Source organism: Heterodontus francisci, chromosome 38 (genome assembly GCF_036365525.1).
Source record: "Heterodontus francisci isolate sHetFra1 chromosome 38, sHetFra1.hap1, whole genome shotgun sequence".
NCBI lineage: Eukaryota > Metazoa > Chordata > Chondrichthyes > Heterodontiformes > Heterodontidae > Heterodontus > Heterodontus francisci.
Window position 1 is genome coordinate 26,521,347 of NC_090408.1, and position 13,359 is coordinate 26,534,705.

Sequence of the window (13,359 nt, forward strand, 5' to 3'; positions counted from 1 at the left end):
CCTCTAAAAAAATGCCTTCTAGGACAGTAGGGCATCAGTGGGTTAGACTCACCACCTCGGACCTTCCATCTGCTCTAGCTTTCTAGGTTTATCCAATTCTGAATGGTCACCTGATAGACATGTACATGTCTACAATTATACAGGGCATTGGTAAGACAACATTTGGAGTACTGTGCGCAGTTTTGGTCTCCTTACCAAAGGAAGGACATATTTGCTATAGAGGGAGTGCTACTGAGGTTCACTAGACTGGTTCCTGGAATGACGAAATTGTTCTATGAGGAGAGATTGAGTATACTAGGCCTATATTCCCTGGAGTTTAGAAGAATGAGAGGTGATCTCATTGAAACAAATAAAATGTTTAAGTAGCTTGATAAGGTTGATGCTGAGAAAACGTTTCCCCTAGTTGGGAATCGAGAACACGGGGGCGGGGGGTGGGGCAGTCACAGTATCAGGACGAGGGGGGGTCACCCATTTAGGACTGAGACGAGGAAAAATTTCTTCGCTCAAAGGTTTGTGAATGTTTGGAATTCTCCAGAGAGCTGTCAATGCTTAGTCTTGGAGTATACTCAAAGCAGAGGCTGAGAGGAGTTTGGGCACTAAGGGAATTATGGGAAGGTGGAATATCAACCATGATCTTGTTGAATGGCAGAGCATGCTTGAATGGAGAAATGGCTCCTACTTCTTGTTCTGACAGACCAGTCTCATACCTCCTGGTACAGGACTCCAGCGTATAGAGGGTGGTTGTATATTTTGCATATAAAGTTACCCCCAATTACTGGGGGCAGGCCTTGCAGAGACGTCGAGGCTTTTTAAGACTGTATCTTGATCTCCCGGCTCAGCATAGTGGGGAAAGTCTTAGCTCGAGTCGCTTTAAACAGGCTCCAGAAGCTGGCTGAGCGTGTCTACCCTGAGGCACAGTGTGGCTTTCGAGCAGAGAGGTCCACCATTGACATGTTGTTCTCCCTTCAACAGCTACAGGAGAAATGCCGTGAACAACAGATGCCCCCCTACGTTGCTTTCATTGATCTCACCAAAGCCTTTGACCTCATCAGCAAACGTGGTCTCTTCAGACTACTAGAAAAGATTGGATGTCCACCAAAGTTACTAAGTATCATCACCTCATTCCATAACAATATGAAAGGTACAATTCAGCATAGCAGCGCCTCATCAGACCCCTTTCCTATCCTGAGTGGCGTGAAACAGGGCTGTGTTCTCGCACTTACACAGTTTGGGATCTCCTTCTCCCTGCTGCTCTCACATGCATTCAAGACTTCAGAAGAAGGAATTTTCCTCCACACAAGATCAACCTTGCCCATCTAAGAGCGAAGACCAAAGTACGGAAAGTCCTCATCAGGGAACTCCTCTTTGCTGACGACGCTGCATTAACATCTCACACAGAAGAGTGTCTGCAGAGACTCATCGACAGGATTGCGGCTGCCTGCAATGAATTTGGCCTAACCATCAGCCTCAAGAAAACGATCATCATGGGACAGGACGTCAGAAATGCTCCATCCATCAATATTGGCGACCACGCTCTGGACGTGGTTCAAGAGTTCACCTACCTAGGCTCAACGATACCAGTAACCTGTCTCTCGATGCAGAAATCAACAAGCGCATGGGGAAAGGTTTCCACTGCTATGTCTAGACTGGCCAAGAGAGTGTGGGAAAATGGTGCACTGACACGGAACACAAAAGTCCGAGTGTATCAAGCCTGTGTCCTCAGTATCTTGCTCTACGGCAGCGAGGCCTGGACAACATATGTCAGCCAAGAGCGACGTCTCAATTCATTCCATCTTCGCTGCCTCCAGAGAATCCTTGGCATCAGGTGGCAGGATCGTATCTCCAACACAGAAGTCCTTGAGGCAGCCAACATCCCCAGCATATACACACTACTGAGTCAGCGGCGCTTGAGATGGCTTGGCCATGTGAGCCGCATGGAAGATGGCAGGATCCCCAAAGACACATTGTACAGCGAGCTCGCCACTGGTATCAGACCCACTGGCCGTCCATGTCTCCGCTTTAAAGACGTCTGCAAACGCGACATGAAGTCCTGTGACATTGATCACAAGTCGTGGGAGTCAGTTGCCAGCGATCACCAGAGTTGGCGGGCAGCCATAAAGGCGGGGCTAAAGAGTGGTGAGTCAAGAGACTTAGCGGTTGGCAGGAAAAAAGACAGAAGCGCAAGGAGAGAGCCAACTGTGTAACAGCCCCGACAACCAATTTTATCTGCAGCGCCTGTGGAAGAGTCTGTTACTCTAGAATTGGCCTTTATAGCCACTCCAGGTGCTGCTCCACAAACTACTGACCACCTCCAGGCACTTATCCATTGTTTCTCGAGACAAGGAGGCCAAAGAAGAAGAAGAAGAAGAAGAAGAAGAAGAAGATCTTGACTGAGCAGTTCCACTTTAGGAATCATACTCCCACCACATTACGTCAACATCTATTCTGACAGTGGAAATTTCATGCGTCTTTGCTTAGTCATAGCTGACACTCATGCTATTGACAATAGTGAGCAGCAGTATTTGTACCATTAACACCCAATATACGAGGAGGCCACATGTCCAATGTTCCCACTAATCTGTGAAGATGTGCGGCCATGCAGCAGCCTCGAAGGTACCGCACAGACCCTGTCCTGTGATAAATACCACATGTGTGCGGCATCGCAATGAAAATTATAGGGATCGCGCAGTGAAAAAACTGGCCGCGCACAACAACTACATTTTTAAAGGGAACATTGCTTAGGTCGAAGCCACAATCTGAGGTCAAGTTTGTTGCTCTCCGCTGAGAGGCAACAGGCCTATTAAAATTGGTCTCAGTGACCTGGGCTCAAGATGCAAAATGTCGACCTAGCTAGGCTTTCTGCCCCTGATCATTATCCAGTGACTCATGCTGGAACGTGCATGGATGGAAGTGTCCTGCAAGATCAGGATCAGCCGTGAAGATCCCAAGGCCAGTTAATCTGCCGACACTCAAACATCAAGCGTGCCAATTGGGATGAAGGATCCAGCAGTTGTGGACTCGTACCCTGGCACAGTTCAGAGTCTCCTGAGAGAGAAAAAGGAGGAATAACGATATACTGAAGGGGTTTCTGATTTGGAGACTGATGGGATGACCTGGTTAGTCATTTAACCTCCCTTTACTGTTACCTGCTCTCCTCCCAGTCCCTGGGCTTCTTGGTTTCATTAGGTTTGATACAGCGGATATAGTGTGGCGTACACTTCATCAGAGTGCCCACAAGGTCATTGGCTTGTTTCTGAAAAAGACAGAAGAAAAAAATTGATCAGGAAACACTGCAACAGTTCAATGACGTGTCTAAGAATCAAGAAGTCTGTCAAAGTGACTTTGCGGAATGTGTCAGTGCTACTGATCTTAAACACTGATGCATGGGGTAGGTGTGGCCAATGCAGTGAAACGTACCAGCGATTTATCTGTAAATATAATATATGCAGCTAACATGTGCTAATCACACATGGGATATCTATCACACTTCAAATTGTCAGAAGTGCATAAGAAAGGAAGATCATTTTCTGCCACTCTCCTGCCAAATATGTGACTTCTGCCCAAAGGCGGGAGCCAGGAATTTACCTGTCAATCTATAGAAGCAATTAGCTTCAATAAACCTCTGGATCTGCCTGTTTAGAACATTTCCTTACCAGCTGAGCATTGACCTTGAACAGAGATACACCAGGTTGCACACAGCTCTCTCTGAGCAGGTAAACATTGTAACAATGTGCCAGTCTGTCCATGAACAAAGCCACAGCCATCATGTTGAGAAACATATTGATGCGTGCATTTCTTTGTATTATACAATTTGACAAGTCACACATTGTCGGCAAATGGGTAACTACTGTAAAAAAATATTAACGAAATTGGTAACAAATACAATTGATGACGTTGATTGCACAAGCAGTGTTTTTCAAAGCTTCAGTGAGTCTGACTGCATCCAGTGTGCGCTTGACAAGTGAGGAAACCTCTTAAGTATTCCATCTGTGCACCATTCCATTTACTTGTTGTTGTGATTTTTGTTACGGCCGGCTAATGGAAACCATAATACAGCCTAAGTGAAATTTGTGGCCAGTCTCCTTTTCGTCTGTGCCCCTTGGCTGCCTTGCTGATCAGTCTGTTTACACAGCCTATCCAACTGTAGGACGGCAACCGGGCTGGGATACAGCCCTATTTCCTATCTTTTTCCTTCTCCCCAGCAAAGGCAGCAAGTGAAGGATAATTAGGAGGCAAGGGTTATCCCAGCTTCTATACAGCAAATGAAGGGACCCTATTCAAATAGAACTATTCTTCCTCTGGGCTTTTTGGCTTCCTGTAGGAACTGCCTGGCCTCCACTTGCCAATAATGATAGAATTGAATTGCAGCTGCAGAATAATGTCCCCATCACTCAGTGGTATATGTGTTGCTCAAGCGAGCCAATGGTTGGGATCCTCAAAGAAAACTTAGTGAGCAACGCTGGTTACTGTAAGTACCTTAATTTTGCTGCCTGCAGTTGTGGGCCGACCTTTCTTTTCTGCTTGTAGACTTTCAGGAAAAAGTGCACGAATGAAAGGGCTGTGAAGCAGCAACAAATAAAATTAAACATGCGAGCAAAGCGAACGTTTTACACAATCAGCTCTAAACAATCCATGCGCAATTACAAGCAGCTTCTCTTCCACTTACAGCTCACTGCTCTGCATGAGTTCAATCAGATCTGTGAAAAGAACATCTCGATTCCGCTCGCAGAAACCCTCCACGTTATAGGATACCTGGAGAGGGAGGGAAATGTGAAAGACTTGAGCTCGACTTTCCAGCCTGCAGGTTTTGCAACAAAATTTTTTTTAAAGCTCTCAGTTGAAGGTCACAATGCTGCCCCTCAGCAACATCATCCGACAACATCACATCAGATTCCACGTGTACGCTGACGGCACCCAGCTCTACCATCTCTCTCTCTCTAAACTGTCTGTACTGGATGAGCATAAATTTCCTCCAACTAAATATTGGGAAGACTGAAGCCATTGTCCCCAGTCCCTACCACAAACTCGGTCTTTTAGCCATTGACTCCATTTCGCTCCCTGGTGACTTTGAGGCTGAACCAGTCTGTTCACAACTTTCGTGATGTATTTGACCCCGAGATGAGCTTCTGGTCACCTATATGCACCATCACCAAGACCGCCCATTTCCACCTCCATAACATTAACCAACTCCGCCATGCTTCAGCTCATCTACTGCTGAACCCTCATACATGCTTTTGATACTTCCAGACTAGACTATTCCAATGCACTCTGGCTGGCCTCCAATCTTCCAACCTCCACAAACTGGAGATCATCAAAACTTCTGCTCCTAACTTGCACAAAGACCCATTTGCCCATCACCCCTGTGCTCACTGACCTACGCCTTGATTTTTTAATGCTCATCCTTGTTTTCAAATCCCTCCCTGGCTTTTCCCCACCATACCTATTGGACTTAGTAGTATGATTATGATTAAAAACCTGTGATCTTTAATACAGTGTAGAAGGATTCAGAGGAGACATGTGATCTCACATCACATCTTCCCAGAAGCAAGCCAAGGATCTTGGTTACCATGAACACGACGAACCCAGATCAAATATCATTTTGAAAGCAGAGTGCAAGATTGTAACACCTGACGAACAATGGGTTTCGCTTCCCCAGACTCTCTCAGATCATAAACAGGGAGCCAAGGCTCTGAAAATGCAAATTCAAGTTGCAATTGTAACACCTGGAAACAAAGGAAGGCCCAGCTGGTTTTGATGTGGCCAGACTTATGGTAAACGGCAAAAGACTATTGACTTTTGATTCTGGATAGATCAACAGGCTTATCTAAATCTGACAGGCTGTAACGAAGAAAGGGAAACACGAAGAAACCAGCAGGAGCTGCACAGCCTCAGAAGAGAGACAGAGAGAAAACAACTGCTCTCAGAAGATTGATACAGCGAAAGGCTGCTAAGATTTGAACCCGGCTTGAAGGCTCGAGGTTTGCAGAGGAGAAAAGATCAACAGGGTCACCAGAGATTGCCTTATAAACAGAAGACGTGTTGAATACGCTCAGAAGAAGAGCGCAAAGAGGACACAGGTTTTTGAGAAAGGTCTGGGAGATCCAACCCATTGCAACTGGGAGGAGTTTGGGACTTTTAACTGCAAAGATACAGATTTAAAGAAAACACTGTAACATATAAATGTGATGTGGGGCTTTCGAGCGTGTTAACACATTTCTCTGTAATTTAGTGTATTAGCTACCTACTAAGTATTGTTTAGTTAATGTTGATTTTGAGTTTAGTTGTTATAGTAAAAGTTCTAAAATGAGAAATCTTGCTGCATAATCAGTCAAGGGAGTTCATATCTCTTGTTTTTAAAGTTAACAGTCTTAACTAAGGTCATAACACTCTGTAAAAACCTTCAGCCCCACAACTCTCCGAGATATCTGAGCTCCTCTAATTCCGGCCCCAATTTTAACTGCTTCATCACTGGCCTAGGCCCTAAACTCTGGGATTCCTTCCCTAAATCTCTGCACCTCTCTTTCTTCCTTTAAAATGTTCCTTAAAACCTACCTCTTTAACCAAGCTTTTGGTCATCTGGAATTCCAATGTCCTCAGTCACTCCTATAGAATTACAATTTACTAAACCATTTCTTATACACCCTTACTTACTCCTATACAGAATTACTCAGCCAGGTATAAAGGAAACTTCTGGGTATGCACCAGGATATACATTTTATGCTGATCTGGGTAATTCAAGAGGTAACTGCCACCTGCTTTAAATTTTCTGATATGGAACGAGAATCAGCTTCAGGTGTTCTACATTACAACAGTTACTACACTTCAAAAATAATTCATTGGCTGCAGCACTTTGGGACATTCTGTGGTCGTAAAAGGTACTATATAAATGCAAATCTTTCTTTTTCCTTCTTAATACCATTCTGTCCCTGTAGGCAGCTGCACTCTAACTCTCCAGACATATACAAGCACAGCAACAGGAGGAGAGGGGCTACATTTATATCTTAAATCCGCATTCCAAACCACATTTCATTACTGGCCCACAAATCATGCCAGCGGTAGTAGTTTGTCCGAGTGTTAAACTTCAGAATGGTCGAATGGAGAAAGGAAGAGTGAAGGGGTAAATTATGATGCTAACAAACTAGGATGGAGGCCCCTGATTATTTCTGTAGACAGTAAAGGCTGATTGTGTTTGCCTCTCTGAAAAGTTCTGCCAGTGAGCTGTGTACTAAATATGTAACTGTTGAGCATTAACTAGAAAGTGTTTCCTGTTTTTGTTTAGATGGGAGTTGCTGACTAAATGAGAAACGGCCTCTGGTACAGAGCTTTACAAATTGGCTGTTTCTAGACCCCCTGATCCTAGTGGAAAATTTATTCACAAACAATGTTACATGGCTATCTGCATTGGGCTGCATTAATAAGGGGTTTTGGCATTAGTCCATCTGCTGGATGCACAATGGGTCTGGAATTCTCCTACTAAGTCTCCGAGCATTTGTAGTTCTCTCTCAACAATTTTAAAGACTTGGCCCTGGCATATACTGATTGCAGTTTCTATAGCCAATAAATTCATTCGCCAGTAGCTGGGCCATCTGTTCACCCTGATAAGTCAAACGTAATTTGTTATGAGTGGCGAAAAGGAAACCCAATAAGTACAATACAACACAAAGGACGGTCAGGAGGTACAATTTCAGGTGCATTTTCTTTCATAGCATACAACACAATTGGCAAGACCTGGTACAAAGTACCACTGAGGTAGGAAAGGTAATGAACAAAGGTGCAAAGTAAGGAAGGAAGGAAGTAGCAATTAGCTAATGGCGAGCTTGGGTTTTAAAAGCCTGTAGGTGGGAGGAGATGACAACTCAGGAAGGTAAGGGGTTCCACAGTTTTTAAAGGTCCTGAAAACAGCAAGTTTTTAAGAAAATGGGATCCTTCATTAGTTTGCACACGTGGCTTAGCCACTCATACGGCTACAGACTGGAAGTTTCTTTAAGAAAATGGGTGTCTGGAAGTTACTTGTAAATGCCAATTCTATGTAGTCTATTGTATGATTGCCTTTAAGAGTGATGTCCCTTTAAGATCTTAGTATGCTAATGAGCTAAGTACCAGGATGCAATCATCTGACTTGGAACCAGAGTCACTCTGCTACTGTAAAAACCTAGAGGCAGGTTCTGTAAATAGTTAGCTCTGTACTGTATAATATTTCTGCTGTAACAAACCTATCTGAGATCTTCAACCAACTGGACTCCACGCATCTCATTTATGTTGCATCAGACAACATAAAAAGAACTCATTACATCTATGTAGGGCAGATCATGTAAGATTTAGCCAGTGTGCTTTGCTACTGTTAACTGCTTCATTGGTAGGTCAGCTCACCTTCAGAAGATGTCAATTTGGGGAAGAAAGAGAAAACACTCGCACATAGATGCTATGAAATAACCAAAGATAAGATTGAATTTGTAGACCTGTATAATATCTCATGGATTTTACAGCAGAGTTTGGACAGTCTCATTCTGGTTCTAGAAGATACATCATTTGGCATTAAATCAAGAGTTCCAACTAGTATGAAAACCCAAACTTGCTGTCACCTCACCACTATTTCTTGTTTCGCCTCATCTATTTTTTTTCTAATCTCAGTGGTGTTCTGACCTAGGCCTTTATCCAGGATTCTCAACATCTTGACAGTAGTGCAGTGTTACTGATCACAACAACACAGGAACTTCCAAGTAGCACCATTCTAAAGACTTGAAGTAAACCTTGGACAGTAATTCCATTGCTACCATGTTTGGTTACCTTGCCTGCATAGTGATGAATGATGAAACCCTGGTTCCAGCTGTTGAAGTGCTCATGGGTTCCAATTTGCATCTGCAATTTCTGCAACAATGTCTGATCTGCCCCTTCCCCCGTTGCGTGCATTGTTGCACAGACATCATCCAAAATGCTCAAAATGCCTGGTGGATTCTGTGAATCAATACATATTATTACAGACCATATGATATACATAACAGAATGATGATATGATTTAGTGCTCAGCAGATTCCTTGCATTACTTATAAAAATGGCACATATTGAACACTATCTATCGTTCACAGTGGCGTTGTACTGTTTTTGGGTGCACGAAGACTATCAATCCAACAGTTCTGGAATTGTATCCCTTTCCTAATAGAATTGCACCCAGTCCTTTTTCAAAACCTGCCAGTTTTTTTAAAAATATGTTTCACAATTCTATCGCTTTTTACAAAAAAAAATTGCCTAAATTTCCTATTTTCTTCTGATGTTTTAACTTTTAAATGTACCCTCTTGTCTTCAAATCACATGCCCATCAGAACAGCTTTCTAAAATCTAAACTCTCCAAATTCATGAATATTTTAAGCATGCTGGCTCTCTCTGATCAGTCCTTGTCCTTCCAAATGATCCCTTATGCCAAGCCTCATCAAAATCTCAAATACTTTACCCACATTTCAGGTAAAGCACAGGCCTGTAATTTGAGGACACATCCTATGCCTCTGCTTGAAAGATGGTTGACATATTTGCCTTTTTTGGATTTTACTGCATTCCAATGAGCTTTGAAAAAGGTACTGTGAAGAAAGATGTGATCCGCTTCGACCACTCCGCCAGTGGATCCTTAGGCTGTTATTTATCCAGCTTCCTTTCTACCATGACTTCCCTTGTGACAGCCAGGCTTATCAGTCTGCTCCCTCCCTTATGTCCCTCCTTCAACTCAGGAATCGCTCCTTCTCCATGAGCTGTGAAGTAAAGATTCTGTAATTCTGCCACTTCCCTATTCTCACACACACCACCTCCCCACTGCTACTATGATCTTCACTACCCTTCTCTGGTTCCTGACAATCATCTTTTATATTTGATCTCCCACAGCAGTAATCCATCTCTGTTGTGTTATATGGTGACCTTTTAATATGTTCCAACCACTAACTTTACCCCTTTTCTACCTTCGAGCCTGCACTGCCATTCAATACGATTGTGGCTGATCATCCAAACTCAGAACCCTGTTCCAGTTTCCTCCCCTTATCCCTTGATCCCATTAGCCCTGAGAATATCTAAATCTTTCTTGAATATATTTAATGATTTGGCCTCAACCGCTTTCGGTGGTAGAGAATTCCACAGGTTCACCACTCTCTGGGTGAAGAAATCCCTCCTCATCTCAGTCCTAAATGGCTTACTCCTTATCCTTAGACTGTGACCCCTGGTCCTGGACTGCCCCGCCATCGGGAACATCCTTCCTGCACCTAGTCTGTCCAGTCCTGTTAGAATTTTGTAGGTTTCTATGAGATCCCCTCTCATTCTTCTAAACTCTAGCGAATACAAGCCTAATCGACCCAATCTCTCTTCATATGTCAGTCAATTTTAGTTAATTCGCCTTCCTAATAATTGGTCCGCACGGTTATCCCACCTTACTAAAATTATTAACCTTATTGCTGATTTGAATAGTATTGAGAAATGTATTTAAAAGGCAGGGTTAATGACAACAGCTTCTTTTGTCTGCATCATAAATGACCAACTCCATGGGAGCATTTGTTGATTTCAACTATCCAAAGTTGAGGAAGATCGAAAAATAATTATAGCAAATAATCATTTTATTGACTGGCCCAAGTAAGAATTTCTGCCTACAGTAAGTACTAATTAGGAAGGAAATATAGAAAATACATCTGTAGTCATGTGCTCAGGTCATGTGCTAAAGATTGAGATGAAATAGTTTATCTGTGGTGTTGCTTAGGGAGAAAAATATTTTACACATTATGCTATAAATGTATGTATATATTTTTACTATTGCATTGCAGATCTGTCTGTATGAGATATATCTCTATACATTTGTAATAAGAATTTATGATCCTGGTGACATACTTTTGAAAGATTTATTCAGTCAGAAATGCTCTGGGTTGTCACCTTTATCATGCAATGTTCTTCCTAGGTTACAGTCAGGTGGTTACCACAGACCAATGGTAGATTTGTTTTTCCAAATACATTGTTCCTACGGACCAATCACAGCACTCAATACTAAGGACAGGGATGGTTACCAGGGCCTAATAAACCACTATTAGCCAATGAAATACCAATAACAATTGGAAAGGTTGCAGAATTAGAATTGGGCAACAGATTTACTATAAAATAGATTAAGGAACTTTTCTTAAATTTTGGCATGTTACACAGGAGTAACCATGCAACCACATCAAAGTACTCGGAAAGTATTTTATGGGAATTCTTTTAAGAAAAATCAACAATTAAATGAAGGAAAAAGCATTAGCCCTGTTTGTTTTTTTTAAATAAATGGCACTATGGTCTTTGCTGCTGAACAATGAAACATTAGAGAGGATACAGTTTCATATATTTGGACATCATTCTAAGTACATACAAGAATCAGTTTTGATACTTACAACTTTGTTCTCGATAAGATCACAGACTACTTTATTATTGAAATAATCAATTGCAGTCCATTTAATCCCTTCTTGCACATATTCTTCCTAGGGGGATGAGAATTACATAATAACTGATAAGCTCATTCAGACCTACAAAGATTCTTTTATTGCAGTAGAGCTGAAATAAAGGACATTGAACAGCAACAGTTCTCACTAAAGCATCGTGCCCAATCTTGTGGGACTGTAACCCACAATTGCTGTCCAACAGCCTCTGCTAAGAGTTCAGTCTCGAGTGTATATTTGTAAATTTTCTGCTCATGCAGGTGAGACATGTTAGTGCTAAGTATAATAAAAACAAAACTACTTCTTGGAGCAAATAGGCAACATTTTCTGTATTATATCTTTTGATTTTGATAAAATGTGAATTTAAAATTGGCTTTAGTTAACTATATCTTTAAGAGAACTCTTTTGACTTGCTAATACTGAGAATATTGATCGTTTGTACAGCAGTCCTTTGTCCAATATGGTTGCCTCTATTCACAAGTTACTGAATCAGAGGATTACTTGATGTCTTAGTCTTTGTCAATGTTAATTAAAACGGAGAAAATTCATCTTCTATAATGGATGCACATCAAACTATTGGTATTAGGTGTCAAAGGCAGACAGAACATTGGGCAGCCAGGAGATTACTGTTCACTTTTTAGCTACTGACAAAAATGGTCTGTATCTTAATTGAGGTGGGGGTGACAGGAGTCAGAGTTATGATGGCAGAGTGGGTATATTTCCTGGAATTGAGTAAGTTAAGGCGTGATCCAATTGAAGTGTTTATATTCAACATGTGTGATTAAAAAAAAAGACTTGATGCAGTTTGTTTTAAATTCAGCATGAATACAGTTTGGTCTGCAACCCAAAACTTTGTGGTTACATTATAAACTCCAAGACCAATTGCTGTTTTATATTCATCAGGCTAGAAATAATAGTGGATGAATGTTTAACATATTTATATGTCCATGCAGATGACATTTAAATAAACGGGGTAACACCACTATTAAAATAATGGACATTGTGTGAATATATTAAGCATTTGTCTGCTGGTATTGCCACAGTCTTTTCCAGACTATATATTTTGTTGCAAAGATTTCAGAATCAACGCTATTTTATCTGTCCTCCTGCCCAAGGTCAATCCGATTTAAGACAGGGGTGCGGGAGAGGTAAAAGTTCATGCTGATCTTCCTTGCATAGAAAATGGACGAGAATTAAATTGAAACAGATGGAGAACGAAAATCTAGATTTTCTTTAAAATTGCACATAACTGATGTGCAAACCTGCCCAATTTGTGAAAAATAAGCAGCCTCGACAAACTAGTTAAGGGCTGTAATATAATCTACTGGTTCAGGTGATCTTTATAAATAAATCAAACTGCATATTTCCAATTTCAGATTATCAACCCCACTTCAACAATACTCCCAAGCAAAGCCAAAATGTATTTCAATGGTAGGACTCTTACATGAAATAGGATTACAGATTAAATAACAGGAACATGGAATGGAAGTGGGCCATTTAGCTTCCCGAGGCTGTCATAATACCACATCATTCAAGGACTTATATCCATACTTAGGTGTTGTGCTTTCATTATAAAAATGCAAATATCTTGCATAGTTGCAGAGAGCTTGAATAAGTTATATGGAAACACAACTTGACATTGTAATGAATTCATTTTAAATAAAAAGAGTCCATCTAATGGGATGGGCTATTTCAAGATTATAAATAAATTAGAACCTTGGACATACCTGCTCAGCTTTCAGCGTGAGCTCAATAAATATCTGCTGGAGCTTTTCATTCACAAAGTTGATACAAAACTGTTCAAAGCCGTTTTTCTGCAAATACACAGCAGAACATCTTAAAAATGGCTGCACATAAGAGCTTTCAGTGAAGCCTAGAAATTAGTATTCGTAATACAAATCACACAGTCCGGTGACATTTCTCTGCT

General features: G+C 41.6%; 1 protein-coding gene across 4 annotated transcripts in view; it reads right to left on the reverse strand.

The window, feature by feature from the left end:
- The window catches only part of myo1ea (myosin IEa), a 132,338-nt gene that overhangs the window by 27,643 nt on the left and 91,336 nt on the right, over positions 1-13,359 (reverse strand). For all 4 annotated transcript variants that reach the window (XM_068017914.1, XM_068017913.1, XM_068017912.1 and 1 more), the window contains 6 exons: positions 13,160-13,246; positions 11,388-11,474; positions 8,788-8,955; positions 4,667-4,752; positions 4,477-4,558; positions 3,147-3,253 (listed from right to left, as the gene is read on the reverse strand). In XM_068017914.1, the coding sequence (XP_067874015.1) occupies positions 3,147-3,253; positions 4,477-4,558; positions 4,667-4,752; positions 8,788-8,955; positions 11,388-11,474; positions 13,160-13,246 (617 nt within the window). The remainder of the gene's footprint in view (positions 1-3,146; positions 3,254-4,476; positions 4,559-4,666; positions 4,753-8,787; positions 8,956-11,387; positions 11,475-13,159; positions 13,247-13,359) is intronic.